The sequence below is a fragment of the Anopheles gambiae genome, chromosome 3, assembly GCF_943734735.2.
Source record: "Anopheles gambiae chromosome 3, idAnoGambNW_F1_1, whole genome shotgun sequence".
In the NCBI taxonomy this organism is placed as follows: Eukaryota; Metazoa; Arthropoda; class Insecta; order Diptera; family Culicidae; genus Anopheles; species Anopheles gambiae.
Window position 1 is genome coordinate 25,880,691 of NC_064602.1, and position 27,977 is coordinate 25,908,667.

Here is a 27,977-nt window from a genome sequence, read left to right on the forward strand (position 1 = left end):
AGACAGCTCACCGCTCCTGCAGCCATCTCGGGCCCCCCGAGCGAACACACTCACATTCACCCAGAACTTTCTCGCTTTTCTGACAGAAGCTGAAGCTGAAACCGGCTACCGCGTAAATTTTCGACCAGACAAACAAATTGTTATCCGCCTCGTACCTAAGCAACGTTAGTCGTCCGTAAGGAAAACTTTTAAAGGTAATTGAAAGTTTCCACAGTTCACAATTTGCCAGGACAGCGCTGGACTCACATTCCCTTCTCCCTTCTTCTTCTTTTCCCCTCCACGGCACAGGGCGTGTTTCCGTACAACAACAACATGGAGTGCCCGATCAATCCGGCCGAGCTGCAGAAGCTCAAGGTGTTCATTAACCTTTGCCAGATGACCCCGCAGCTGCTTAACCTTCCACAGCTCGAGTTTCTCAAGTCATTCATCGAAAGTCTGGGCGGCAAGGTGCCGGAGGGTCAGCCCGACCTGGCCGGCATGATGGGCGGACAGAAGGCACCGACCGGCGATGGTGGTGCTGCTCCCGGCAAACCGGCTTCCGCCGAACCGGAACCAAAGCCCAGCACAACGGCCGCACCCGAATCGGACCCGGAGTCGGATCTCGAGCTAGACAACGAGGGCTGCGTCGAGCCGGACACGGAACCCGACCAGCCGATGGGCGTCGCGGACAAGGAACCGACGGAGGAGGAGTTCGACCAGGCGAACGATCTGCGTGTACAGGCGGCCGCCGCGTACAGTGAGCAAAAGTACGACGAAGCGGTCAAGCTGTTCACCGAAGCGATACAGCTCAATCCGAAGAGTGCCCTGTACTATGCGAAGCGCGGCCAGGCCTACCTGAAGCTGCAGAAACCGAACGCGTGCATCCGGGACTGCAACCGGGCGCTGGAAATTAATCCCGACTCGGCCACGGCGTACAAGTTCCGGGGGCGCGCGAACCGTCTGCTGGGCCGATGGGAGGAGGCGGCCAAAGACCTGCGACAGGCCTGCAAGCTCGACTTCGACGAGGAGGCGGACGAGTGGCTGAAGGAGGTCACTCCGAACGCGAAGAAAATTGAACAGCACAAGCAGAAGCAGGAGCGCCGGCGGCAGGAGCGCGAGTTCCGCGAGCGCCAGGAGCGCGTCCGCATGGCACAGGAGGCGAACCGGAAGGCGGCGGAAGAGGGGGCCGGTGCGGACGGTGCACCGAATGCCGGTGGAATGCCGTTCGGCGGTGGTGGTGGGTTCGGTACGGAGGAGCTGCTGAACGCGTTCCGCGATCCGGAAATGTCGGCGGCCATGTCGGACATCTTCTCGAACCCGGCCAACATTTCCAAGTACCAGAACAACCCGAAAATCATGTCGGTGCTGATGAAGCTGTACTCGCAAGGGCAGGGCGGCGGGTTCCCGGGCTTCCCTGGGTTCCCGGGCGGTGCCGGTGGGTTCCCGGGCGGTGCTGGCGGGTTCCCGAACTTTGGCGGCTCGGATGGTGGTGCGGGAGCTGGGCCCGGGGCAGGTGCTGGTGCTGGTGCGGGGGCTGGTGCTGGTGCTGGCAGTGGCGGTGCACGCGTGGATGATTTAGATTAGAAACGTTTAGTGGTTTGAGTGAGAGTGTTTTCTTTTTATATGAACTATCGAAGGCCAGTTGCATTTCGTTCTTTTGAGTGTTCGTTTTTTGTTTAAAGCCATGCCAGTTCAACTACGAGATTCTTCCTCAAATGCAACACTCCGCAGCAAACTGAACAAAGGGAAGCGTAACCACTTCTGCTGTGAGGGATTTTAGTAGCTCAGCAACTTGTAATAACACCAGCATTTCCAGAGCATTAATCGTTAAACGTTACAATATACAAGCAATTTAAACACCAGCCAAGGGGAGAACGCATAATAATCTCGCGATGTAGGCTGTAGTTCTGTAAAATGCAAGGCTATAGAGTACAGAATAGGGAAGAACATTGCATCCAACAATACACACATTACCGGCAAAGCTGTCTTCTGAAGGAAGTTTCCAATTGGAAGAACTACAAGATGATTAAATAAACCTTATCAGAATAGCTTAAAAATCGCCTTAACTTAACCTTCTTCTCGTGGGATCTTCTAAAAAGGAGAAGCTTGTCGTTTGTATTGTTTAAAATCTCTTAATTCAACTCTTATTCATAAAACTAATAAAGTTTATTGCACGGAAGGATGCCCTCCCTTCACTGGTCAAAGATGTACGTCGGTTGCGGATTCATCACGCTCGGATTCAGCACGGTCGAGGCCGGCATACTGTAGCACATGTCGTACCCACCGAGGTCGTAGTGCGGCTGGTGCGTACTCGGCAGCGCGGCCGAATGATGGTACGTTGGCAGATAGTCGGTCGGGTAGAGGTTCGTCGCGGGCTGGCTGCTAACCGCCATCGGCTGGTGCATGATCGGCGGCTGCTGCTGGTGATGGTTGTGCCGATGGTGCGATGGATGCGCATAGCTATGCGTAGCGTGCAGATGGTGATGTTGATGCGACACGTGGCTGAAATGTTGCGCCGCCGCAGTAGGCTGTGGTGGTGGTGGTGCTGGCTGCGGAACGAACGTTTGCGCGTACGGCATACCACCGTACGAGAACGACTGGCTGTCCATGAGCGACGTCGCCACGGAAAGCTCCGAGCTGGCCGCACTATCCAGAGACCGGTTTTCATCCACCTCGATCGAAAGCTCCTCCGGTTCCTCACTTTCGCGGCCGACCGGTTGCTCCGGCGCCGGCGGTTCGGGGCTTGGCTCCTTCGGCCGATGCTGCTGCCGTATGTGGCGCGTCAGGGCGGACGATTGGTTAAACTTCCCGTCGCACTCGCCGCACTGGTACGGCTTCTCGCCGGTGTGTACCCGCCGGTGCGCGATCAGGTTGGAGCTGTTGGAAAACTGTTTGCCACACTCCTGGCACCGGTAGCGCTTCAGCCCGACGTGCACCGTGTTCATGTGCGTGTTCAGGTACGATTGTTTCACGAACCCTTTGCTGCACACGCGACACACGTACCCTTTGACGTCGCTGTGCGTTTTGCCGTGGCTCACCAGCTCCCGGGCCGTCCGGAACGCTCGCTCACACACGGTGCAAGGGAAGTTGCGCTCGTCCGTGTGCGTTTTCCGGTGCGCGTGCAGATTGCTCGAGGTGCGAAACAGTTTGCTGCAGATTTCGCACTGAAACTGTCGCTCGTTGCTGTGTATTCGCATGTGCAGCCGGAGATTGCCGGCACGGTTGAACCGTCGCTGGCAAACGGTACACTGGAAGGGATTCTCTGCGTCGCCGGGTTGCGTTTCCTGCTGCTGCTGCTGCTGCTCTTGATTTTTATTTGCAGTCGCTTGCTTCCGGCCCAGCATTGGTTGCTTCCGGGCGGCCCTTTTCTGGCGAATGATTTTCACCTTCGTACTCTCGAGCCAAAGCTTCTCCTTGTGCTTGACGAGCAGCTCGTCCAGCTGGGATTTGCGCTTGATTTGTCGTTTCATCTTCACCTTCAACGGTGCTGCGGGTGTGTTTTCGAGCTGTTGCTCGATCGAACCACCGTCCAGCAGGCTTTCCGCCGTCGGTGGGATTATTATCGAGGCGGGATCAACATCCGGTCCGAATATTTCCTTCATAGCGTGATAGATGGCATCTTCCTTGTTGCTGGCCGTTGTTTCGTCCATTGAAAGAAGTCTAGAAAAAAACAAAAGAATCATAAAGTTGATTCTTAAAAATTACAAAATACTAGATCCACTTACTGCGCACTTTTGTCATTGCCAGTCGGAATGTTTAACATTTCGCGTAGCTTCTGGTCGGACGCTTCACACCGATTGCGGAATTCGTACGCCATCTCCAGCTTGCAATAGCAATCGTTGCATATCGTCGTCGGAAAGCCATCCTTTTCGTAAATCTAAAGATGAAAGAGAAAATTAGTGCACCACACCATCGGTTTCATTCGTCCGTCCGCTTACCTGTATCGAAGCACAGCGGGTAATCATGGCCAGTGGGCTGACTGAGAGATGGTTTATTGCAAACAGGTCGACACAGGAACCGTCCTGTAGCCCCTGCAGGCACAGGCGACATATTTTGTGCAGATCGAACGGAACACAGTCACCTTCCTGCGGTGAAGATTCAGGATATTTCAGGAAGTAGTTCGGTGAGTTTGGCTTTTGCATCACTTTGCCTTTGGTTGCTATCTTAGCAGCTTGTTAGAATAAAACTTAAAAACTGTTTTTCTAGCCAATTTCATAGTCTTTTAACGAAATAACTGCACATTTTATAATCGGTAAATCATTTCATTTCATTAATTCGTTTCGTTCGAAGTTTCGTTTGTTTTGATTTGCACGATTGACTGCCAGCAGAGTGACCAGAAATACCGGTTTATCTGTATTCCTACCGATTTTTTTATATGCCTACCGATTCACAGATGACCGCCCTAAAACTACCGATTTTCCATTTATCCTACCGACAATCACAGATATTTGATTTTTCAGTCATTTAAGCTTAATCTGTGGCGCTTGGGATGCTGTTTCTGTTCTCATTGAATCAAAAAGTTGAAATATTTCGAAGAGAACCCGTTACAGCCTTGAAAGTTTCGGTTGAAATCTGTATTCGCCTTCTAAGGCGACTAAGGCCTTAAATGCCTTCTGAATGCCTTCAAAGCCGTTTAATGCTGGTAAGGATGGATCTTTCATTTTGTGCATTAGTACCCCCCCCCCCCCCCCCCCCATCCCGCTTAACACTTCTTTCGCTTTTACTTCTTTTAAGTTTCGAGTTTTAACCTAGTGAAAACTACCGATAAATTTTTGATGCGTCTACTGAAAACCGCCAAAATAATCTGGCCACACTGGCTGCCAGCGCGCTGTCGACAAGGTGTATCTATAACAACAACGAGCTATGTTTACACCAAGATACCTACATCTCACGTCTCTATTTTTATGGCAAAATTTAAATTTATGGCAAAACATTTTCCGTTACGAAATCTTCTGAATTTGCCGCGTGCTCTTTTATTGTGTTTCGATTACATTTTTTTGGCAAAAAAAAGTCAGAAAAGGGATTGTAACAGCATTCATTTTGCTTCATGAAGTGGTATTTTTACTCTGTATTTTTCAAACAACTGCTGTCGGGTAATGGATCAGGATAGTAGCAGAATCAGTAAAAGAAGGAATCGTTATAGATACTGTATAGAATCGGAATAGATTTATGATTCAACTGAGCAGTTACACAGGTCCAAGTGTCCAAGTTTTTTATTTGGAATAAGTTTAGTATCAGTTCTAAGACCAGTACGAACAAGAATCGACTTCAGGATTAGAACGATATGGGTTTATTATTAATTCCAGTATTAGTATGCATTCAGGACATTTCAGAAATTCTGTATTTGTGCAGAATCATCTCCAAGACTGGGATGGGTTCAGAATCTATTCCTGGACCGAAATGGTGATAAGATTTGATCTAGAGTCGGCATGGATTCAGTATAAGTTCTAGGATGGAGGTAGGTGGGGGATCTAATGCAGAATCTGAATAGGTTCGGGATCATTTTCAGCATCGATTGGATTTCCAGGACTAATATGGATTACTAATATGGAAAACTGATCAGTGGCAGTTCCATGATCAGTTTTGGATGAGTATTTGAGTTCCAGGACTGGGATGGATTCTGTACAACATCCAGAACCGGTATGGTTCAGGAGATCTGATCTAGACCTGTTTAGATGGGCAATGGTTCCAAGAACCGTCATCGATTCATGATCTGTTTTAAGGTCTATGTGACTCTGAGCTCAGTTCCAGGACCGGTACGAACCCTATAAAAGTTCGAAGATCACCGTGGATTCTAGTTCAGTTCCAACACCGGTAGAAGTTCTAAATCTAGGTATGTTTGATATTTGAACCTAAGACGTGAACACTATTCTTGCATTCCTACATTTTTTAATCTAAATTTCTTCAAATTGTTTTCAACTTTTTCTCCCAGATGGTCAAAAATTTTTTTCTAGTTGATTCGATACTAAATCCTGGCCCAATAAAGCAGTCAAAACATAGTCTTTGATTTACTTATCGTATTGTCTTATCGGACGATCAGCTCCAAAATGGTCCGAGTCTGAACGTTCCAAAAATTAAACCATCACCGTTGCGACCTTCCGTGGAGATAACGGATGGCCGATAATCTGCTGCTAGCTTGCAGCAGTGACGTAGTGCCTGGGGTTTTCACTGGGTAAGTCCAATCCCAACAGCACGATAAGTCCTGATAAGTTTAGCGGCTATCGATTGCAACCGTTATAAAAGCCTTCGGCCGGACCAGTGACCAGCTCTGTAGTTGCTGTTTTACTGTAGCGAAAATGAAATTGGCTGTTGCTCTGCTGTGCCTGGTGGCGGTGGCCGCTGCTGCCCCTCGTAAGTAAAACGATGTTGAGTCCGCTTTTTTTCAAAATGGTCGCTAATCGCACTCTCTTTCTCCAATTTTAAAGGTTCCCTCCAAGCGAAGTATGGCTTCCCGAGTGGACGCGTCGTCGGTGGTATCGACGCTCTGCCGGGTGAGTTCCCGTCCATCGTGTCGATCCAGCGCGTGATCCTCGTCGTCTCGACGCACATCTGCGGTGGTAGCATCCTGAGCAACTTCTGGGTCCTGACCGCTGCCCACTGCATCACGGAGAACCCGGCCACTGCCAACTTTGCGATCTGGGCCGGTACGCACAATACCGCTATCACCGAGGACACCCGCCAGGTGATCAGCGTCGCGAGCAGCACGGTCCATCCGGACTACCAGGGTGGTGTGAACCCGACCGATATCGCGGTGATGCGGCTGTCCGCACCGCTTACCTTCACCCCGCGTATCCAGCCGGTGGTCCTGCCGGCTCCGGGCAGCACCCCGTCCGGTCCGGCGACTCTTGCCGGCTGGGGATCGACCGGTGGCACCCTGCCGACCCTGCCCAACATCCTGCAGAAGGTGACCAAACCGATCATTCCGTTCGAGGAGTGCCGATCGGCGGCTGGCGTCGATGCCCCGCTCGGACCGACCAACGTCTGTACCGGCCCGCTGACTGGCGGAGTGTCCGCCTGCTCCGGTGACTCCGGCGGCCCGCTCTACACGGTGCAGAACGGCCAGCAGGTGCAGGTCGGTATCGTGTCGTGGGGCTGGATTCCATGCGGCACGATCGGTTTCCCGTCCGTCTACGTCGGTGTGTCGCACTACATCGACTGGATCCAGAACAACACGAACTAGAACGGAGCAATGCGCGTAGGAATGATAATAAATGGTACACGAATGAAAATCTAACCACAGCAGGGGAAACTATTCAATGAATGTTTGAGTGTTTGTTTGATAAGAAAACTTGGCGTGAAATGTTGTTTGTTGATATCGTTCCAAGGGTAGCTCCTGAGGTCCTCGCAGCTGTCGTGCAAGGGCTCTGACGTACTTTGGGTGGGTGCTTACATAAATAGAAAGATATCGGTACGGTAGTCTGTTAGTTACACGCGCCAGCTCCCTAACGCACGCAAGCATGAAGTTCAAATTTTGCTACGCAATACTGTTACTGCTTATCGGAGCGTTTGCGCTGGCCGAGGCGCAACCGGCGGGTGGAAGAGTTCGGCGTCAAAACATGGAGCAGATGAAGCCGTGGATGGAGTGGGGCTCGAAGTACGGACAAATCAGTAAGTAGCCGTCTAATTAGAGGGTGGTGTAGCTGATATTCGATTAAAGTCTATCTCAACAATTGGTTGATGTCTTCCAGTGGCAACGACGGTTATAATGCCAGCTGCTCAGGAAGCGGCCAGTATTGCATCAGCTGGAAGAGAAGGAGGTGCCGAAGGTGGCGGTGAGGGTGGACAACGCTAAGGGATCCTAGCAAACCCCGAAAGTCTGATGATCTCGAATCGATGCGAAACTATGCGAGCTTTTTTATTGTAATGCCTTGTGAATGTAAAAATATATAAATATTCCGGATTGATTCACCGGGGTTTGAATCTAAAGCTGTGAGTTTTGGTTGATCCATTCCACGAACGCCGACACGCGCGTTGTGATTGTCGGGTTGCCCGCCTGACCGCACGGGGACAGCTGCCACGACACGATACCGACGATCGTGTCCACTCCATTGATCTGCTGTATCGCAGCACCGCCCGCATCACCTCCACAAGCCCCTATGCCACCGGTGGCCGGTCCAAGACAGACGTTCCGCTCCGTCACAGGCCCAGTGCCGATCGCACCGCCCACCATCACCTGACACTGTTCGTTCGGCATGATCGCAACGTAGAACATCTGCAGCTGATCGGGCATGCTGGGCAGCAGGCCGCTCGAGGTCGATCCCCAGCCGGCAAACTTAACGATCCCGTCCGGGATGGTATCGATCGCCGGGAGCACGATCGGCGTGATGTACCGATTGTAGCCGAACGGGGACGCTAACCGTACGATCGCAATATTGAACGGGCTGGCTGACCCATCGTACTGCGGGTGCATCGTGTACCGGAGCACGTTGATCGTCTGTTCGCTGGGTTCGAAGTTGTTGAGCAGCACTTTGCCCGCCTGCACCCGATAGCGGCTGTTCGGGTTGGAGAAGAAGCATTCGGCCGCGGTCAGGACGTGGAATTGGTTCAGCACACTGCCACCGCAGACATGGCTGGCTCGGATCAGCACCAGCCGCTGGATCGATACCATCGATGGGAATTCGCCTGGGAGGGCACGAACACCACCGATGAGCCGTTGCTGGGGTCGGTTGCCATCAGCGCTGGAAGAGGCTACAGGGAGGAAAGGTTAAACGATGACACTTGAAGAACTTTTTGGAACTGTAACTGTATGTAACTTACCCGCAGCACAACCCAACAGGGCTACCAAGACGAGTGTCAATATCCACTGCCGATACGCCATCGCTACGAGGGTTCGTGTTCTAGACAGTTCAAAGATAGAGGGCCTAATCCCGGTGCAACGGCATGGTGGATTGGGTTTTATAACTCGCCCCAGGATTATCTTATCTTCTGCGGCTTGCAGCTACAGTGCAGGCACAATCGGCGGAAGAAGATCGTCGATCAGTCTTTTGGTTGAGGTTGGGCGATAAGATATTGCGATGATTAATCGATGCTCGCGTAGCGTTGAATTCGGATATGCCTCGCTTTGATGTGCGTTGATGTGTATATGTGTCATCAGAATCACTCGTCCAAACGCTGGGAATTTAGGGAGACTGCTTTTGGATTGCTTTTATTAATGTCAAAATACCGGTATTGGGTAATTAAAATTCCCACCTCCCGTTATCATTTTCAGCACCGTTATCTCGCCAATATCAGACGTCCGATTCTTTATTTTCCCCTCCGCAATTCAGCTCTACACAGCCGAATTTGCCTGTATCCAATCGACGAAGGCGGACACGCGCGTATAGATGGACGGTGTGTTAATGCCACCGCACGGCAACACATTCCACGTAATGATGCCGACCTGCAGGAACGTCCCATCCGGAAGATGCTGCACCGCACCACCGCCCGCATCACCCGTGCAGGTCGAGATGCCACCGCTCAACGGTCCGGTACAGATGTTCCGCTCATCAAACGGTCCACCCGGCCCACCCAGCACACTCAGACACTCGTTCCACGGTACGAGCAGTACGTTGATTTTCTGCAACACATTGGAGAAGTTGTTCCCGGGCAGGATGCTATTGGTGGTCGAGCCCCAGCCGCCGACACGCACCAGCCCGGTTGGGATTTCATCGAACGCCGGCAATGCTACCGGACGAATCAGATTCGTGAAGAAGAAGGCGGACGAGGTGCGGACCTGCCGGTAAGCGAAGCACAATGTAAGGCCTCTCTGAAACTCCTGACCCGCCAACGGGCGCTGTCCGCACTTACCACAGCGACATCGAACGAGCTAGTACCGCCGGTATATCCCGGATGCATTCGGATCCAGAACACACCGAGCACCTGCTGCGTGTCAGCCGGCCGGTCAATGCGTAAATTGCCGGCCACGATTTCAAACCTCGAGCTCTGGTCGGTCCAGAAGCAGGAGGCCGCCGTCAGTACGTGCAGCGGGTTCAGGATCGTACCGCCGCACACGTGCGTCCGGGAGGTTAGGAACGCGCGCTGGATGGACACCTGGTATGGTAGTTCGCCCTCGAACGCATCCGTACCGCCGAAGATTCTGCGCTCTACCGGGTTGTGTTGTGGTTTCAAACGTAAGCACGAGGCGAGTGTGGTGACAAATCAACCGTGCCATGTTACTTACCGGGAGCAGCATCAACGACAACGGCAACGATGCCCGCAATCGCCCACAGCACCAACGTAATTGACTTCATTACTGCAAATGATCCGTTGCATCTTCGCGCCCGCCAGCTTTATCAGGGTTGAAACTCATGGGGATTGTTGGTTTATCGTGTTGCAAAAATTGGTTTTATTTTTGCTATCCAGAAAAAAGGGAAGATTTATCTTATCGCGTATTTTAAACGGGGGCACCTAATCGGGTGCGTTAATTGACCCCGATAATGGACAGAATCCCGTCGAGATGCGGCGCAACACGAACGTGCACCGATGGGCCCGTACCGTAAGGGGCGACCGTCCAGCCCGTTACCGCCAGCAGGGTGTAGGGTTGCAGCTCGGAAGCAGCAAACATTACCGGTGCTCCCGAATCACCGACACAGCGCGACGACGGGCCACCTGTTGCGGTTAGCGGCATAGTCGTCACAAATCCGTTATCGGTACAGATGTTGCGTGGTTCGAGATAGGGGGCCAGAGCAGGCCCCAGACGGTACTGACATTCGCAGGCTGATAATATCGACACCTCAGCCAGCTGTGGTCAAATGAGAGGTTTTGTTTAGGAGGGATTAGTGCTTATCGCCGCCGAACAAACAAGCTGGAGGATTCACATTCAGAAGCTTTCAAAAGCCCAATCAACTCGGGAAAGGAATCGCTCAATCAAATCCCCCTATATCTTTCAACGTTTTATCCCTAGCGAGTGTCTATTCCCTGGGTCAATAAGAAGCCACTTCACTGTGTAAAAACGTTCCATTTCAAATGAGCTGCACTCCAATCCAAATCAATATCCATACCTGAAGCTTTGAATTCCACCAACTCCACCGTTCGTCCATTGGTCCGTAGCGGACGAGGGTTGCGGTCCCTGTGGAAACTTCCACCCCGTCGTATAATGGAATGGGCTGCACGTTGCTCGTAAAGCTGAGTGCTCTTCCCACTCGGAGCTAAGTGTGGACAAAATGAAAGCAACTCCCTGGTGAGAGGCAACCCATTTCCCTTCGAACAAGACTTCCTTACCAGTGCAAGATCGTTTGCCGTCGGTTTGGATGCAGCCGGTTGGTAGTAAGGAAGGAGTGCAATCTCCACCACCGTTCGATACATACGGATACCGCAAACGATTGAAATTGCATCCGGCGCAAGGTCGGCCGTACACTGTCCGGATGTTAGCAGCCAGTTCGGATTCAAGATGGAGGCACAGCATCGGTGGACGCTTTGGAGACGAACGGAGCACACGAACGGCATTTCGGATGGAGGAATTTCGGGAGGCACGTCAGTACCTACGATTCGATCTTCTGGGGAAGCTTTTTTTCGTTGAAGCGTGTGCCATTACCAGCGAACAAAGAGCTCAAGGTCAATTGGAGTGTTTGTAAGTGTTCCTCCCCAAAAACACGGCTCGTTAGCTTACCCGCATAATGATGGGCGAAGTGAAGAATTGTTACTAGAACCCAAGAGCACCGACCTGCGTGGGGCATGTTTATTCGTAAGCTGTACTTGTACTGAACCGTACTCCAACAGTATCCCCCCGGGAATGGGATGCTGTTCGGCGTTAGCGGTTGACAAGCGGAACAATAATCTGAACAATTCGCAAATTGCACTCACGCAATGGGGGTTTGGGGGCTTTGTTGCAGCGCTGCATCCGATCCCAATTCGCACGACAGAAGCCCATCAGCTGCAGTAGTCTTTGTTGTGTGCACCATAGGGTAAACGTGATGGTAATAGGCGCCAATCTCACCTACCCATGGTAGGGCCGGAACTGCTCCTCGCTGCTGCCGGCGCTTGGTTTGCTCTCGTCGGAAGAATTATCACCGATGGCACGCTGTACAATGGAGGAGGAATGGGTATTACGGGGAACATTAGTACAAATTAGCACTAAAGCTGCTACAGCTTCCGGTACTTCAGCTATGACTAAAGGTATTGTGGCATAGGGAATGTTGGTTTTTATGGTTATTTTTATAAAATCAAAACTTGGAAGTTTAATTTATCTGCTTGTTTTGTTAATAGTATAACCCAAAAAAACTCAAAATTCCACTTTAACGCTACCTGTATACGCTCCATTACCTGTAGAATATTCTTCAATGCCTGACCAGCCGTGGCCGGTCGCCCAGTTGGTTGTAAATCGTTGAACGGAGAGGATTCTTCGGAGAGGTTTTAGAAATGTGATGTAAATTCATTTTCTTTCCATTCTGTTTCCAAAATACACCCGTTCACTTACCAGCAGTGTCGAACTGCACAAAGAGAAACACGGTCACTGCAACAAACAGAAATACTCTCCAATTCAACATGATCGCTTTCGGTAGAAGATCTTCAACGGGATGTAATGAACAACTGTACTCGACAAGAACTGTTTAATAATTGACTACCGTGAGCATGATGCATACTCCAAACATCAAATTTCCGCTGCGTGATAAGGTGATAAGCAATTCAAAAAGACAACAAACAAAATTTGGAACGGAGCATCTATTGGAACGCAAATTTCATGGGCGAAAGGTTATCGCATTTAGCACACTTTTGAGTATTTGCGGAGTTGTGTTGTGGTATTATGGTGGCGAGACGAAGGACAAACGTCTAATTCCAAAATAGAATGCATTCGAAGCAAAGATAGAGAGTTGCCGTTTTCTTTCCATTATTGACGTCACTACATGATAAGTACGTCATCAGGTGGTCAGTAGAAGTAAAATAGTATCGTTTTATTCTTCTTTAAATAAATGGAATAGCAAATAATTGCTTTTTCGTTGCCCTCTCAACCCATTGCGGCAGTGTTGTTTTTACAGCTTGAGTATCTTCGTTGAGTCTAAAGTATGTCGTTGGGATATAAAATTTCATTTCTATTCTAATGGCAGCTTGTTGCTTTTGTTTCTCTCCTCCATCTAAGCTTTCTTAGTCTTCGCTGCAGCAGCCGCTTTGCTGATCTTGTTCATCTGCTTCAGCAGCTCCTTGATCGCCTCCTTTGCTTCCTTTTCGTTCGAGATGGATTCGTTCGAGTTAGAGTTACTTTCGCTGCTGATCGAGTCCACCTTGACTGCCTTGGGCTTGGCGGTGATGTCATTGTGCAGTTCCTCGTCACTGCTCGACTCGGAGGAGAAGCGTACCGGACGGTTCAGTTCCTGAGTTGAAATTGAAGGAAGAAGCTGGTGTAAATTATCTATTTTTTTATATTTGCGACAGTCTTTGCGAATGTTCCTAAACCCCCTTTTTGATTTTGAGTGTGCGTCTCATTTCCTTTCCATTCGTCGATTTGTGCATAAGTCAGGTACCATTCAGTTGTTCTGTTGATGTTCCGATAAAAATCGACTAAAATACGGGTTTAAATGTTAACCTGGACTAAATCGTTGATTTTGTTTAGGTTCCGGCCATGTTCTCACTCGCTATGTTATTATTCCTATCTCTAATTCCCAACAAATTTATGTTCCAGTCTCTGTATCTGGCCATAGTCTATCATTGTCTGGATCTTGTTTTTAAACCGAATAAATTACTTTACACATAACCCATAACCTTGCCTATTACAGTCCATACCTGAATAAGCTTTCCCCTGGAGCTACGTCCCGAGCTTTCCTGAAAGGCAGCCGCCAACTCCGGACTGATCGCACCGAGCTTTTGGTTGGGATAGCGCACATAGACCGGCACGTAGCCACCCTTTTTCGGGTAATCCTTGTACTTGTCTGGCCGAGCGTCTGCGTTCGGAAAAGGGAATTAAATGGATTAATTAAAAAGCTCACAAACTTAAACAAACCATTTATTCAACAACACAACAGTACAAAAAACGCCATTGTAGATTTGTTTATATATTTTTTTATTTTGGTCAGTTAGCTCCTCCATTCAACCATCCATTTTTGCTTTATTGGTATATGCTCGAACTATCGCTCCGATGTGGACACGGCATTCGAGGAGAAGGGTTAAAAAAGGAGAGTGTGTTCATGCGTTTATAACGAAATAAATAACATTGGACGTTTGTGCATCGTTCGCACACAGAGGTAACTGTGCCGGGTTAGTTTCACTAAGAGCTGGAATATGGGTGGATCGTCGTCTGCTGCCTCCATCTGCCTTTGTAAATGGCATTTTCCGTTTCCTAAACGGTAGGTTTGGGTGCTGGTGCCGCATGAGGCTTTACCGCTGAACCTGCCAGCAAGACCTTTTTGTGCTCATCCGAGGCCGAGTGTGAGTCAACCAGGCTGGAGGAGTGGGCGACTCCTTGATCTGCCTGCAGTGCCTATTTAATTGAAGGATTTATTAAAAGAAGTGTACCGTTTTCTTAAGGTTTATTGATATTTGCTCGGAGATACAATACCTGCGCTAGCTCAGCACGACTGATCCGTGCGACGGGCTCACGGAATGCGGCTGCCAGCTCCGGATTGATGTCGGCCAGCGGTTGATCACCGAGCCGGATGTAGACCGGGACGTAACCATCGCGCGGTTCCAGCACCTGATAGCGGGGTGCAGCATCTGCAGAAGTGTTTGGTATGGTTTGTTTTGTTGTAATAATGTTGTTGGTGTTGTGATCGCGATATTCAAGCTTGAAGATCACGCCCTCGTGAGTAACTTTGTACAGTGTATAATGCTAGTGAGTCATGCAGTGAGTGCTAGTGAGTGTGTGCTGATTTGTTAGTGGAAGTTGGATGGTGTTGGGTGAGTAATGTGCTGTACAGAATGCTGCAAAGAACAGGTGAAGACAATCTTTTCCACACACAAGAAACCTGACCAGTCATCGCACCGAAAACCCAAACCCCCAAGATTGATTGATCGCTAGATGATGGATTGACGCTGCAGAATGCGAAAAACGGCGGGCAAGATTCCACCATTCTAGCAGCGATGAGATCCGAACTCTAGCTTTTTTTCTTTCGCTCAGAATCAGAATCTTCCTACAAAGAATGTTGAGCGCAGGAATGAAACTGCTGTAGCCAAGTCACCGACCGCCCGATCGTTTGCGGAGGCTCGCGGGCACTTTATTTGCACTAATGACGATAATGACGGCCACGGATAATGATGATGAAGAGCATGATTTCATAAACGTTAATGGTGGCCGTGGCGGTTCTTTCGGACACTTTTAACTTGTACCGCGACAGCTTTCGTCGATGACGGTGACGACGGTTTATTGTGCGCAAAGTCCGAACTCTGGCGCTGGTGGAATTGGAAATCTTCCCCAAGCAGTTGGACATGGTCGTAAAGAGGTTGGACTTTTTCCTCTCGCTTTGCTCTTTCCAAAGTCTCCAGCTCTTCCGCGCTCTTGACCGAACCGGGCGCGCGTAACGGTGGTTAAATTGTTGCAATTCTATTTAGCAGAGTCTCAATTTAATAACCATTGTTGCGGATCACTCAATTACCGCTAAATGCTTTCGAGCGATCGTTTTGTTGCACCGTTAGCTTGCGCGAGCTCGTTGCCTTTGTTGGTTGCCGTTTTGCTGCCTCGTTTGGCCCAGAAGGTTCAAAGGCGATGGTGCTTCGGCAGCATACCGGTCACGAGTTTCGTGCTTTGCGGTGAAGAATTTAATAACCGTGAGGCATTTTTACGACTTGTGCTGGGCGCGATCGTGCCGTTCAGTATGACTAAGTGCCTTGTCTGTTTATTGAAGTTCAAATAGCTCTTTTAGCATAATTTAATTAAAAACGAGTTGCACTGCTTTGGGAATAGTTTCATTTCCTCACTCAAAACCGGACCTGATAGTAGGCATTAGCACTCCACTTCGGCTGATAAGTAGCAAAACTCGCTTCGCAATCAATCAATAGCCAAAGGGCGCAACACACGCAGTGCATGGAAATTATTGTCATTTGCAAAGCAAAAACCTACGCCCTTCCCGGACGGGTGTTTGCACCCTTTTCGTAAGGGTGGCCTTCGGCGGGTGGAGTCAACCACGAGCTGCCACGAAACTCGTTTAGTTCCCACCACCCAACCTCCCAGCAGGTTCAGAACGTTCTAGCCACCGTTGCTGTAAGTTCGTTCTCGTTTCCCTTTACCCAAACCAGCACCGATATATAGGCGGTCGTGTGTGATAAAGCGAACTAAAAATAATACGCAGCAGCAGCAGCTGCGGAAAACTAGTTTCTGTTTTGTGCTGCTGCCGTTCCTGCTGCGCAAAAGTGCAGCGTATTTGCATTAGATCTCCCCCCACGCTGTGTGGGCGGGTGACATTGACCAGGCTGGGAGGGAAAATTCCCACCAGCACGATAAAGCTCACATTACTTCCGAGCCGGTGTGTGCTGGGCAGGAAGTGTCGCTGCGTTTGCGAAGCAAACTGAATCACAAGTGTAAGTTATTCGTTGTGTTCGGGTGGGTAGTGAGGTGTCTTGCCGCCAACCCGCTCGATGCACCCATGTGCATTTGATGAGAAAGGGGAAGTGGGAGGGGGGGGGGTGAAACAATAAAAATTGCCCATCCAGCTGGTAATGGGTTGGAAATAAAAGCGGCCGAATGCACCGGTGGAATGCAACGGTGAGGCCATACAAACGGCACCGGTCAGCTGGAACCGGTTTACGCGCGCGTGTGTGTGTGTGCATCTGGTTGATCGAATTAACGAGTTGCGGCGCTGGTAGGTGGTCACAGATTTTTATGCCGGCAATCGTGTGCCTTCTGCCCGAAACTGCTTCGAAACACGCACGGCTTATGCGGCTGAGGGAGGTTTTTAATTTTTTAAAGTCTGTGGGGAAAAACTTGCAGGAAGTTTGAACATTCTGCACTTCCAACCTTTTGCTGGGAAGAGGAGAGGAATGACATTTTGATGTGGTTAAGAATGGGTGCAAATCGGAGCCGGCAAATCAGCGGCATTGCATATGTACAGCGTGCTGCATTAGACTTGGTACACGGAGCAAAAATTAAATTAAAAAAACGCAAAATACATTTAAACGGTTAGCATTATCACCTGCCATTGGGTGCCATTGGGAAATTAAATTCTACGAATAAGAAATGAAGCAAATGATATTGGTTGTGATACAAATCTGCAATATTGTTTGTAAATTGCAGTAAAAAAAAACAAAATCGCAAAATATTCGTATTGATTTTTGAAGGGCAGTTGATTCTGTTGCTCAAATTTAAAGTGTGATAAGTGAAAATTGATTTCTTCTCAGATTCTTCTCAGTTGTGCATTGATAGATTGTACAAGAATATGATGAATTTTTGGTATAAGAAAAAGTTAATGAAGCATGTCCGGAAACATTGGGAAACCATGCATGCTTAATACGTGCAAATAGCCAGCATAACCTCTAAAATAACATTTAAACTCTTTTCTCATTCGGATTAAAAATGATCCTAAAAATAATTCTTGTAATATATCCAAAGCTAGGATTTTTTTCAATCATGCGATAAGCGATTCAGATGCATAAATAGTAGCATATTGTTGGCAGCTCGCTTTAGTTCCCACATTGGTACGATGGGTTGCCCTCAGATCCCATCTACAATCGGTTTCGTTTAGCCTGGTTGTCGCTAGTCTGAAGCTGAGCGCTTCCAAACCAAAGCGCTTCTACCAAAGCTTCAGCTGATTGCCTTACGAAGGATAGCGTAATTGTCCGTCCCTTAGCGATGTGCCAGTCGGGGCCAAATTAGGGTGCAAAATTTATTGCCATTTTCTCCTCATTAGAGCGCAAAAACCAGACAGCCACGCAACATGCTGAGGCAGCGCTGTGCAGCGGGACCAAGCCGAAATGATAATCAAATCGACGACCTTAAGTGCTGATTGTATTAGAGGTGATTTTGCACAATTTGTGGTATAAAACAATTCGTTGCTAAAAGAGTATACCCTTTCAAGGAGTTTTTTTTCTTCCTCAAGTGCATTTGTGCCGCTTCTTACAGCGGATAGCGAATGTCTCTGGTAAGAATTCCCATTGAAGTTATCATCGTTCCGACCATCGCCTGTAGAAGGCTAAGCCATTGACCGGCCGTAGAACTTTCCCGGCAGAGTTTTGCGAAAGAGAGCTCTTGCTCGCCCGTTCGCTGATGCAGCCCACCCAACCCTTTAGCAAAGCCAACCCAAAAGGAAGACACGAAATGAAAGGAAAACAAGAAGCCACACTGGCCATCGGGGCCGGTTGCTAATTATTCCGTGCAGAAGTGTTCTACCGCGGCTCGAGTGCGGTCCCGCGAATGCACGGCCAATGTTTAGGTTTGCGTTTATTTTGCGTTTCGTTCTTTTTTTTATTGAGCTTTCCGTTCCCCGTTTCCACCTTTCCGTCCAACTTCCTACCGCTTTGCTGGATGCTGAGCAGAACCAAAAAGGAAGGAAAAGCTAAAGCAGAGGATGCCAACAATAAAATAAAAGGTGGCCAACAGCGCAGCAAAAAAAAAGCAGAGACTGCTGCTCCGAAACGGATGCGCGTGATGCAGAGAGCGAAACATCTTGGCAGCGTTCGTTGTTTTTATTATCATTTTGGCCCCTTGCTTCGTGAAGCTTTCGTGACCATGGCAACTGTGGCAACTTTTTTTTTTTTTTTTTGAGAAGGGAGGATGCTCTCCGGCAAGAATTGATGCGAAAAATAAGGTGAACGCCAACCCGCACGACGCAGATGATGTTGGTCAGTGTTGGGAGGAAAATGAGCCTCCATCGCTTCTGGCCAGACCGGGATGGTTAATTATGGCTGAACCCGCACGATGTGAGGATGTGAGGGTTAAAGGGGTTGAAGCGTTCTGTATGTCGTCTACACAAAGACCCAGCTTTGAAGCGCTGAACATTCAGAGAGGGGAAAAGAAATTCACGCAAAACAAAACAATATTTTTGGTCTTTAACGTTTCATTCAGGACAGGATGGGAATTTGAGGAGCTAACAGCAAAACGAAGAAACAAAAATTAGCTAATAAATGGCTGCGCTAAATTGGCCATCAAATAAATCGCCAATGGTTTGCTTTATAACTGTAACGTGTTTCGCGATAACCCGCGGAAGATAAGCCGTTCTTTACGAGTTATGAAAATAAGAGGCTTTAATTGACCGTTCAGTATTTTTTATTTAAAAATTATGAGCAATAATTTTCAAAGGTAATACATTGCTCTCATCGAGCTTCTCACGACTAAAGGTGGTCTCAATGGCAGAGCAAAGATCTACCGTGATCGATATCGTGCCTGGAGCCATAAACGGACGACCTTGAAACGGCACAAGGCAGCTCCGGCTGGACCGGCAGGGACTGCCATATCGAAGCACAAATATAAAAAAGAGCAAACTATCCAACGCCTCAACTGATTAGTGAGCGTATTAACTAGCTTGTATGACAGGAAATAAGGTGGACCTAGCCCCCAGCATTATTAAAGTGGTACGTGTGGTCGGTTTGTTGTTCCAGCTCCGCGTTCCAGCTCCGTTAAGGGTCACGTCACGAACTATGTTAGGGTTAAAGATTCATCAAAGATTCGAGGTGGTACTGGTGGATTGTAGTTTTTATTCTCCTCCGCCACCATAACGTAGGACATTGACATGAATCATCGGCGGATCTTCAGCCATTCATTCCGTCACTGTGAGATGACCTTGCCGGTGTCGATCGCGAGTACCCTCACCGGTCGGGCCTGGTTAATGGCATCATTTCTGCAGTAAATATACACGCATGCGGGTAGCCCCAAAACCGGTGCTATTTGATCGAAACGATGCTTTGGGTGGTAAGTAAACATCAAGCACAAAAAAATGAAGAATGCTCACAACAAGTCTTTTCCGCGCGAATCAAACCGTGTAATGATGCAGTTACGTTGCAGAATTTAGACTTTACAATTCAAAGTGGTATTTAGAGCGAAATTACATTGATTTGAATGGGAAACTACCAATACAAAAAGACACAATTCTAATTCTTCACTCAATAAGAAACACAAAGAAATACAGGCTTGTGAGGAACGTGTAGATACAATATCTATTACCCAAACAAGCTGCCAGTAAATCAAGCCAAAAGACTCAGATTAGAAGCTCAGTCGTCTTTGTTCGCAGTGATCTGCCAAAAAATAAAACATAAACCACCACAAGCTCCCTCCAAAAACCCCTCATAACACATGTTTTACGGCCATTGCGTATGAGTTATTACCGTAACCTTCCGGTTGGCATCTCATCTATCATCATAACGTGTCTTATGCCGGTGCCCCCGGTGTACCATACCCGGGGCGTTCGGTTATAGTTCAATAAATTTTAACTTCCTTGTTTGCGTTTTTTTTGGCTCGCTAACATCATTATAGAACTTGGTGAATTGATATCTTCCCTCCTCGGGTGTTCGTTTCATGCACCTCTTTTGATCGCCCAAAAAAACACACACACAGGCGTATACTACACACAGAGGGGTTCCGTTAGCTTATTTCCATAAACATCATAAAAATAAAAGTCAATGACGGTGAATGAAGAAGGTGTGAACGATGGGTTGAAGAAAAGAATGAGAGAGAAATTTGCCCAGAATTTTGTAAACGCTTCTAAGTTAATAGAGCCCACAGCTGGTGCACATCCCTTGACGTCTCTGTGCGAAAGGGAGAAGAAGTCGTAACTTTTGCACAGCTCGTGGAACACGGAAAGCTTGAGGTGAAAATGTATGTACACATGCAAAATGTTGGGAAAGAAGAAAGATTTGACAGGCTTTAAGAGACATGCAGAATTAAAGACAGCGGATCGGATAGGATGGCTAGAGACTGTATATATGTTTGTGAAGTAATAGAAGAACGGAAATCGTTTGCAGATGATGAAGATATGTACACGGAACGAATTACACGATATGAGATATCACTATTTACAAACACACTTTACACTAGAGTACACTCACGGTAATGTATTTACAGATGAAAATGGAATAGAAGGACATGCGCATGCAAAACCAACGCTATCTAAGAGTAGCGTTCTACCGCGTCCTACAGAGAGCTACCCGAGAACACTTGATCTGATTCTCAACACTTACCACCGGCGTGCATCATCAGCGCGGCGATCACCAAACAGCTCAGAATCATCCACTTCATCGTATTGGCGTGGTTGGGGATTATGATTTTAGGCACCAAAACACACTGCCAGCTGTTGCTCACTCTTCCGCGATTCTGGGACTCACTCTTTGCGCTGAACTTGATCACTGCACCACACGTGAACTGCAAGCAAGGTGAGAAAAAAATGGGACAATGCAGCAGGAACTAACCAGATTCAAATAGGCACAAGCACACACAAACACACCCTCACAAACACACAATACACTCGCACAACAGTCCGTCCGGTAGGCAGGTTCGCGTGTAAATGATTGATCGCGACCAGATCGTACCAGTCTTTAAGCTTTCCAGACACACGAGAGTGAGATCAACTGAGAGCAAGAGAGGGAGAGAGAGAGAGAGATCACACAAGTACGAGGGAGAGATCAAGACGATCACACACAGCAATCCGGAATCTTATGGGGTCGGATCGATCGATCAAGTTGATCGCGATTCAATGCTGACTCAGCGAATCAGCAGCACCACCGGCGCACCGTTGTCGCCTCAGGCGAGATCACCAGCAAGATCTTTGAAGGTGGAGGCGAATTAGTTCTCCTCGCCAAAACCGCCTTCCCACTTGCTGACGGAAAGTGTTCACCGACTCTTTCCCCTCTTGTTGAAGATCTCACACACTGAGGGGATGATTGCAATTTGGACCTTCTTTTATAAGATGTTCCCCCCCGGGGGGATATTGTTTTGGAGAGCTGCAAACCTCCCCGGAGAGAATGGCGACCGCGTGTAGACGTGGCCCCTTGGCTGACCGTATGCGAATAGTTTTTTGGCGTTCTTTACTTTCCCTTGTGTTGCAGATGTGTTCTTTCTCTCGCTGGTGGAGTAGCCGAGCTGCCTCTCGCCGTTTGGAGTGTGTTGCAAGAGCAACAGTGAAAGGGTTTGGTTCAGAAGGTGTGTTTGTTGGGACCGGAGCGTAGCATCACGATGCGTAACTGTGGTTATTCTGTGGGCTATTAAGACTGACAACAAACTGCTACTGCTGCTGCTGCTGCTGCTGCTAACTGCGTGTCTTGCTTGGTTTCTACGCCGTTCTTAGCTCATTAGCGAATTCTGGCGTGTCGAGCATTTCGGGCTCAACCTAATCAGTGCGCTTTGAGCCAGAGCAAGAAAGTCCAGTTAACCTAGATTTATGGGATAGTGGTGCTGTGTGTGTATGTTTTTTTGTTTGTTTTTGGCGAACACGCGATCTATACCTCCTGGAGCGTCAAGTTACACGCGCGCACAATTTGTCCGTATCTTCTCTTCCCCCCACAAAGGGGCTTGTACGATGGACCCCGGGATGCCACTTGACAACCTGCTCGACCTGCTGACCAGTGAAAATAACCGAGCAACAAAAATAAAAAGAGCCACTCCAAGAGAGTTTACAGTTAAACGACAGCCGAATGGATATGGATCAAAAGTGAAACACGACGCCGAAGCAACGGAGGTGGAAGAAATTGGACCGCTGCAGCAGGCCTGAGCGTGCCTGTTCCCCGTTCCGGTGGAAGAGGGCGAGCTTTCACGGGCAGGAGCAGCGGGAAAAGAAAGATTTGACACTCAGCTCTCATAACACTGGCCAGCAACGGGTAACGGGGCGGTCGCGTAAAACGGTGTGAAGAATTCATCCACCGAAGAAGGTACGGTCTCGCGCGCAGTACTGACCTACCAGAGACCTTTCGTTGGAGCTGCACTGGCTAAGCCGGGGCTTTGCAGCGGTTCTTTCTTCTGAGCGGTTCGCCATCCGCTCGGGCCAGCATTCCAATGCAGCCGAGCAAGGGAAGCGACGGCTCACAGGGATGCGATTATTAAAATTGTTTGCATCGCCGTGCCGTGGCAGTACTGCGGGACTAATCGGTTTGGACATGCCTTTTTCGACTGGCCTCAGTCTACCGTCTGGCAATGTGGGAAATGCGACATTGCTCTCTTGCAGCGCTGTAAGAGATCCGGGTAAGTGATCTAGTGTAATTGGCACCCCCTATTACGGGCGATTTAGCAGCCAGAAGTCAGATAACGGTTGGTCCATCCTCCGTAAGTTCCTTCTCTGGGGCGCAATGGGCACATGGGGTCGTTTGATTTTATGTTTGTACACAACTTCACGCAATGACAGCTGCGGACCTGTCAACTCAGAAGCGGTACGCTAGCGAGCTGCAATAAAAGTAAGCAAATGTTAGCAAATAAATTAAATTTGCTAGAGTGGGCCTCGAACAGACAAGCCATTGCTTCTGTACGGTGGTACGATAAGAGGTACCGGTTAATTGTTGTCTTTCCATTAGGTAGAAAGTCCTTTCTGCAGCACCTGATGCCCACTGTGATGCGAGCAGTGCCTAATACATGGTAAAACATTCCCTACAAGCTGCGGGAACACTCTCATCAACACATGGAGTGACGAATCGAGAAAGATTTGCAAGAATGCTTAACCATTTCGTCGCTGCTTGGCATGTTACTTGCCGTTTCAAGCCGGCATCGTGTGGTGCTCCATCAGCGTGGATAGATGAATTGCCATTACTTCCAATTATAGCTACATTTCATCTTCCCGGAGCGATGCCTAAGCCTAGAAAGTGGCTCGATGTGAGGCACCTTTTTTTATTCTTAAGCATTCTTGCTTGTCGCCCGTCACCCAACAAACGCCGGCACGTCGTCGGTCCTTTGCTCAAATGGCAAATTAATAAATTACTCATATCGCACACGGTACGCTTCGCTCGGTAAGGAGCTGTTGGCGGTTGTGTAATGCACATTACCGACACTGGCGTCGCTGCCAGAATCACCTCCCCCGTGCAAGATGTGTCCCTTTCGGTACGATCCACGCCACGGCCTCACTTTATGTAGGCCATCTCCATGCGTATGGAAACAATTTGATAAACGGTGACATGTGGAATCATCTTCGAACCGTCGTCGCGTATCATCGCGGTGCAAGGGGAACCGAAAGGTCACCCGGCAGGGAAGAACCGGTGTACATATCACCCACGAGGAAACAAATAGCAACAGCATGCACGGGAAACACCAAGGCAAGTGAACAGAACGAACGAAACGAAACAAAAAAAAAAGGGAAAGAAGCCATTCTTCTAATGGACTTCGCACACCGCTCGAATATGAATATGAATATGAAGGCGAGAAGCGGTCTCGATGGCGGGCGATGATGGGAATGCTGTACATAATGATGCTGTTGGTGACGGTGATGATAATGATTTGCATAATGGAAGGAAATCCACGCTTGTGACACGCTTGTTTTGCCTGGGGTACTGATACGCGGGACGGGAGTGGAGGGAAGGAGGGAAGAATATCAGTAGATTCGCTCTCGTTTCTCTAGCAAACACCCAACGGCGGACGGATTATCCAACGTCACGTAGCTGCGGCCGGAATTGGGTTTGGAATTTTATTTTGAAGTCATTTTTTCACTGTTGTGTGTGTCTCTGTGGCACTATATTTCTTTCAAGGAAAAAAAGACACCCGTTGAACTTGAGGTGGAACTTTTTGCTTAAAAAAATAAATTGAATATTAAAGTTAAGGTCAGTGCTTCTATTCAATCAAAAAATTATTAGAAATAACATATTTTTTGGTTTTCTGCGAATTTATGAAAAAAGTGTTTTAATAATTACTTATGTAATTTTCTTCCTCATCCGGGGCATTTTACCCCGCTTTCCTTTTAAATTTTGTTGCTGTATGAAACGCATTTAACAATGGAATGAATCTTTCAGTGATGAAAAAATTCCATTTCTGCTACATTATTTCATTTACAATACAAAAATATTGCTGCGTTATCCCGGTCACGGCACCAATAAGGTACGACACCGAAAAATAGGTCAACCGAGCGGTTGTCATCTTTATTAACTGTTTCCCGTCTTTTAATAATCACATAGCAACATTTTATTTGATATCAAAAGACCTTCAGCTTTCCGAAACTTCCTACCACATAAACAAAACCGACCATCAGGACTGCTGCCAAAATCCATGCCTTCCAGTTTCAATTTGCTCCGGGGTCGGAAACTTCCTAATCTTACCCATGAACTTACGAGCATTATCGTGCTTCCCTATCGTACGACTTAGAACTTGCCCGCTTGTAAAGCTGCCACTACTGCAGTGGAATCATCCAGCTCACTAACATGGCCTTCCAACCCACGGTGGCGTGCAGGATGCAAGGACCGTGCCTCAGCTACTCGCGTCATACGCGAAAGGATCAAAGTGTGGATTGGTATTAAACTTTGCTCGCTTTACATGACATTATTGCACTCGGCTGCATCCGCGCAAACCACCACCTCGTGCTCGAGTTTCACGACACTGACGCCCAGGCCCAGGCGGTGATAGCATTCTTTACCGAAAGCCACCAAGCGACCGAACGTGTTACGTAGGGGATTAGGAATGCAATTTAGTACCGCACGGGCACGGGCTCACAGGGGTAAACAGTTGCGTTTTATGTTCGATTCTCGGTTCGATCATTTGCTGTATAACGCGATGTTTGTTGGATCGCGACCGGTATCATGGCAGGCCGGTTGCAAACGCGAAAGCGTGTTGCTGTATGCGGCATGTTTGTGCGCTGAACGGGTTAGATCTAATGCAGGCCTAGTGGTAGTGTAGTAGAGCCATTCAAGAGCACCCAGTTTCAGCTGCCCAGAGTTGGAGCAATAAGGAAGTGGGTGGGTAGGGCGTTTTGGGAACGCTTTGAAGTCCGTGCTGTGGGGCTTGGATGAGAAAATACGAGGTAACGTTATGGTAATGCGATTAGCTTCCTTCGTTTCCTGCACGATGCCGGTGGACTTAAGTTGTGAATTTATTCTCCCGAACTAAACGGGGTGATATCGGTGTGGTGGAGAAGCAATGCACATGGTAAACGTTTAGCATTGGTGTTTACAGTTCATTTTGGGTATATTGTGGCTTGTTTTGAAGCACCAGCGAAAAAAACGGATTGTCTATTATTATTGCTTCTGTTTACATATGTTTTGTTATTTATTTTGGTCTGCGTAGTTTATACAGAACAGTTTGTAGAAAATGCCTGGTTGAAGTAAATTTTAGAATCATTTGGAATTATTTGATTTACGTTTACCCTTTAGTGTTCCTATCGAAATTTGAGTATTTATGTCGATATATTTTTAAGCTGTTTATAACCTTACTGCGATTCATTTATCGATTAATAATCATACCTTTTTAAGAAATACAAGAAATACGTCTTGGTAACAATAACTATAATGTCATTATTTGCAGAGAAATGCGGCATAAATGAATATTTTACGCTGTTCTAACTTGATGAACGCATGAATGTATGATTGTGTGTTTTTTTTATTCAGGAGTAACGGTCCAAAAAGGCCGTATTGCTTAAGAGTAGAAAATAAAAAGGTAGTTCATGGCGCTACAATCCATATTGGCAGGGAGACATTTCCTTCTCTGAGCCATGGAAGGGCACCTTATCCCGGGTGTACTCGGACAGTCTGGTTTTAATCAATCTAGTCCATGACTTTGTGGTCCTATGAGCGTGGCGAAGGTTTACATTATTCGGGTTTCGAGGTTGTCTATTCCAGTTCAGTGTTCCAAATGGCATTGCGGGGGTCTGTATTGTTTGGATTCCAGGCATTTTGTCAGATCCATCCATCAGAAGCGGTCCGAGTATATTCCCGTTTAGTGGCCTAAATGACATTGCGAGGGTCTGTATCGTTGTAGTGCTTTCCTTCAGTGGTCCGAGTGACATGGCGGGGGTCTGTATCGTTCATAGTGAATCCTTGCAAGAACATCGTTCAAGCAAAGATCTTCTGTCTGCCGTCGAAGCCGATTACTCAGCCATACACATTGCACTCATTCATTCTTACATTCATGCATACATTCATCCATCACATACATACAAGCGATGTACAACATGTAACACATAGACAAACAAGAGGAAATAACATAGAATGCAAGATTGCTGTTGCCAACACTGTTGGTTGGTTCACAGACATTTTGCTTAAGGAAGGTCACACAGTTAAGCCGTTCTCTATACAGAAATCGAATATGGCCTTCAGGAATTCCCAGTCCGATGCCGCTGATATATCCCGAATCGGAATATCAGTACATTTTCCCAGTCTTTCGACCGCGTCCAGCAAAGCAGGTCGAGCAGACTCGTATTCCACGCAGGACCACAAAAGATGATCCATGTCGTGGAACCCAAGCCCACAGCCACATACCTTGGAGTCGACCAATCCTATACGCTGGAGATGCGCGCCCAATGCGAAATGATTAGACCTAAGTCTAGACATCATTCGAATGAACGCACGATCGCCAGGGGTGTTATGGAACCAAGGCTTCAAGCTTACACGAGGAGTGATTGTATATAGAAATCTTCCGAGTTCATGTATGATTGTGTGTTATAGTGTTGTAAATAGTGTTTAACATCTTTTTCTTAATAGTTAAAACATTATTGCAGTAACCTTATCCTCGATGTTCCTCCAAACATTCGAATTTAAAACTATAGACAACAATCTAGTTTCAGACATTCACATGGATAAAAATGAGACAAATGTTAACAGAAAATAGAACAAATGTTGTACTCAATCTAATATATGGTATATCAATCTAATATATCGCTGGGTATAGCATATGGCATACGCAGCGTAATCTTAAGAATGTAAATGAAACAACAATCGAGCCGAAAAGCATTTAATGCGCACTTTGAAAGCATCATCCATTCCGGTGTATTACTTACATCTTCACATACTTCGCAAAGCTGTTCTCACCCGGTTTTAGAACTTTTATCGTGTGCTTTTATGGCCTCGCACACATACCGGGCGTACGTTAATATTAATGATGACGGAGTATAGGCACACGCTACTACTGCGAAGCCGGCTAATCACGATGATAACTTCTTGCCGGCTCATGTCATGTCCCGTGCAACCTGATGAACAATAATAAAATATCCTTCCTCTCGCTCTCCCTGCTAGTATGTTTGCCCCGCCAAGACAGATAACAAGCGCTGATAATA

The 27,977-nt window shown here is 47.9% G+C and overlaps 8 protein-coding genes across 9 annotated transcripts; 2 read left to right on the forward strand and 6 right to left on the reverse strand.

The window, feature by feature from the left end:
* Positions 1 to 17: 17 nt before the first annotated feature.
* On the forward strand, positions 18 to 2,036 carry LOC1280071 (hsc70-interacting protein 1). Its single transcript, XM_061662938.1, has 2 exons — positions 18 to 194; positions 289 to 2,036. The coding sequence occupies exon 2, from the start codon at positions 313 to 315 to the stop codon at positions 1,561 to 1,563; it is 1,251 nt and encodes a 416-aa protein (XP_061518922.1). The 5' UTR covers positions 18 to 194; positions 289 to 312; the 3' UTR covers positions 1,564 to 2,036.
* A 55-nt stretch (positions 2,037 to 2,091) lies between these two features.
* LOC1280072 (zinc finger protein 19) lies at positions 2,092 to 4,335 on the reverse strand. The gene is made up of 3 exons (XM_061662926.1): positions 3,918 to 4,335; positions 3,705 to 3,856; positions 2,092 to 3,639 (listed from the first exon to the last, which is right to left on the reverse strand). The coding sequence occupies exons 1-3, from the start codon at positions 4,119 to 4,121 to the stop codon at positions 2,172 to 2,174; spliced, it is 1,824 nt and encodes a 607-aa protein (XP_061518910.1). The 5' UTR covers positions 4,122 to 4,335; the 3' UTR covers positions 2,092 to 2,171.
* Positions 4,336 to 6,135: 1,800 nt separating this feature from the next.
* Positions 6,136 to 7,213, forward strand: LOC1280073 (trypsin-1). Its single transcript, XM_319873.5, has 2 exons — positions 6,136 to 6,330; positions 6,405 to 7,213. The coding sequence occupies exons 1-2, from the start codon at positions 6,276 to 6,278 to the stop codon at positions 7,157 to 7,159; spliced, it is 810 nt and encodes a 269-aa protein (XP_319873.5). The 5' UTR covers positions 6,136 to 6,275; the 3' UTR covers positions 7,160 to 7,213.
* A 591-nt stretch (positions 7,214 to 7,804) lies between these two features.
* Positions 7,805 to 8,864, reverse strand: LOC1280074 (transmembrane protease serine 9). Its single transcript, XM_061662941.1, has 2 exons — positions 8,737 to 8,864; positions 7,805 to 8,667 (listed from the first exon to the last, which is right to left on the reverse strand). Exons 1-2 carry the CDS (start codon positions 8,795 to 8,797, stop codon positions 7,901 to 7,903), a joined length of 828 nt encoding a protein of 275 aa, XP_061518925.1. The 5' UTR covers positions 8,798 to 8,864; the 3' UTR covers positions 7,805 to 7,900.
* A 233-nt stretch (positions 8,865 to 9,097) lies between these two features.
* LOC133394098 (trypsin-1-like) lies at positions 9,098 to 10,250 on the reverse strand. Its single transcript, XM_061662942.1, has 3 exons — positions 10,139 to 10,250; positions 9,766 to 10,061; positions 9,098 to 9,691 (listed from the first exon to the last, which is right to left on the reverse strand). The coding sequence occupies exons 1-3, from the start codon at positions 10,206 to 10,208 to the stop codon at positions 9,248 to 9,250; spliced, it is 810 nt and encodes a 269-aa protein (XP_061518926.1). The 5' UTR covers positions 10,209 to 10,250; the 3' UTR covers positions 9,098 to 9,247.
* An 89-nt stretch (positions 10,251 to 10,339) lies between these two features.
* On the reverse strand, positions 10,340 to 11,572 carry LOC133392658 (trypsin-3-like). The gene is made up of 4 exons (XM_061652983.1): positions 11,567 to 11,572; positions 11,179 to 11,472; positions 10,959 to 11,105; positions 10,340 to 10,699 (listed from the first exon to the last, which is right to left on the reverse strand). Exons 1-4 carry the CDS (start codon positions 11,570 to 11,572, stop codon positions 10,379 to 10,381), a joined length of 768 nt encoding a protein of 255 aa, XP_061508967.1. The 3' UTR covers positions 10,340 to 10,378.
* A 21-nt stretch (positions 11,573 to 11,593) lies between these two features.
* Positions 11,594 to 12,534, reverse strand: LOC133394100 (uncharacterized). The gene is made up of 3 exons (XM_061662945.1): positions 12,374 to 12,534; positions 12,220 to 12,296; positions 11,594 to 11,977 (listed from the first exon to the last, which is right to left on the reverse strand). The coding sequence occupies exons 1-3, from the start codon at positions 12,441 to 12,443 to the stop codon at positions 11,894 to 11,896; spliced, it is 231 nt and encodes a 76-aa protein (XP_061518929.1). The 5' UTR covers positions 12,444 to 12,534; the 3' UTR covers positions 11,594 to 11,893.
* Positions 12,535 to 12,820: 286 nt separating this feature from the next.
* On the reverse strand, positions 12,821 to 21,410 carry LOC133394099 (uncharacterized). Of its 2 annotated transcripts, XM_061662943.1 has the most exons (4): positions 21,252 to 21,410; positions 20,989 to 21,169; positions 13,675 to 13,832; positions 12,821 to 13,265 (listed from the first exon to the last, which is right to left on the reverse strand). In XM_061662943.1, exons 2-4 carry the CDS (start codon positions 21,044 to 21,046, stop codon positions 13,029 to 13,031), a joined length of 453 nt encoding a protein of 150 aa, XP_061518927.1. In that variant the 5' UTR covers positions 21,047 to 21,169; positions 21,252 to 21,410; the 3' UTR covers positions 12,821 to 13,028. The 2 variants fall into 2 exon arrangements, with proteins under 2 accessions (XP_061518927.1, XP_061518928.1); XM_061662944.1 differs by having other exon boundaries at positions 20,989 to 21,375.
* Positions 21,411 to 27,977: the final 6,567 nt, after the last annotated feature.

Excerpts from the sequence above, each read along its gene's own strand:
- LOC1280071 (XM_061662938.1), top strand. The coding sequence starts at position 313 with ATGGAGTGCCCGATCAATCCGGCCGAGCTGCAGAAGCTCAAGGTGTTC.
- LOC1280072 (XM_061662926.1), bottom strand. The coding sequence starts at position 4,121 with ATGCAAAAGCCAAACTCACCGAACTACTTCCTGAAATATCCTGAATCT. Across the intron at positions 3,857-3,917 it reads CCCGCTGTGCTTCGATACAG|ATTTACGAAAAGGATGGCTT; the intron begins GTAAGCGGACGG and ends TTTCATCTTTAG. Across the intron at positions 3,640-3,704 it reads GGCAATGACAAAAGTGCGCA|ACTTCTTTCAATGGACGAAA; the intron begins GTAAGTGGATCT and ends GTTTTTTTCTAG.
- LOC1280073 (XM_319873.5), top strand. The coding sequence starts at position 6,276 with ATGAAATTGGCTGTTGCTCTGCTGTGCCTGGTGGCGGTGGCCGCTGCT. Across the intron at positions 6,331-6,404 it reads GGTGGCCGCTGCTGCCCCTC|GTTCCCTCCAAGCGAAGTAT; the intron begins GTAAGTAAAACG and ends CCAATTTTAAAG.
- LOC1280074 (XM_061662941.1), bottom strand. The coding sequence starts at position 8,797 with ATGGCGTATCGGCAGTGGATATTGACACTCGTCTTGGTAGCCCTGTTG. Across the intron at positions 8,668-8,736 it reads CCTGTTGGGTTGTGCTGCGG|CCTCTTCCAGCGCTGATGGC; the intron begins GTAAGTTACATA and ends TCCTCCCTGTAG.
- LOC133394098 (XM_061662942.1), bottom strand. The coding sequence starts at position 10,208 with ATGAAGTCAATTACGTTGGTGCTGTGGGCGATTGCGGGCATCGTTGCC. Across the intron at positions 10,062-10,138 it reads TGTCGTTGATGCTGCTCCCG|AGCGCAGAATCTTCGGCGGT; the intron begins GTAAGTAACATG and ends ACAACCCGGTAG. Across the intron at positions 9,692-9,765 it reads GCTCGTTCGATGTCGCTGTG|GTCCGCACCTCGTCCGCCTT; the intron begins GTAAGTGCGGAC and ends GCTTACCGGCAG.
- LOC133392658 (XM_061652983.1), bottom strand. Across the intron at positions 11,106-11,178 it reads CGGCAAACGATCTTGCACTG|CTCCGAGTGGGAAGAGCACT; the intron begins GTAAGGAAGTCT and ends GTCCACACTTAG. Across the intron at positions 10,700-10,958 it reads GGTGGAATTCAAAGCTTCAG|CTGGCTGAGGTGTCGATATT; the intron begins GTATGGATATTG and ends ATTTGACCACAG.
- LOC133394100 (XM_061662945.1), bottom strand. The coding sequence starts at position 12,443 with ATGTTGAATTGGAGAGTATTTCTGTTTGTTGCAGTGACCGTGTTTCTC. Across the intron at positions 12,297-12,373 it reads TGTGCAGTTCGACACTGCTG|AATCCTCTCCGTTCAACGAT; the intron begins GTAAGTGAACGG and ends ACCTCTCCGAAG. Across the intron at positions 11,978-12,219 it reads CATTGAAGAATATTCTACAG|CGTGCCATCGGTGATAATTC; the intron begins GTAATGGAGCGT and ends TCCATTGTACAG.
- LOC133394099 (XM_061662943.1), bottom strand. The coding sequence starts at position 21,046 with ATGAAGTGGATGATTCTGAGCTGTTTGGTGATCGCCGCGCTGATGATG. Across the intron at positions 13,833-20,988 it reads GCTGATGATGCACGCCGGTG|ACGCTCGGCCAGACAAGTAC; the intron begins GTAAGTGTTGAG and ends TTCCGAACGCAG. Across the intron at positions 13,266-13,674 it reads CCAGGGGAAAGCTTATTCAG|GAACTGAACCGTCCGGTACG; the intron begins GTATGGACTGTA and ends ATTTCAACTCAG.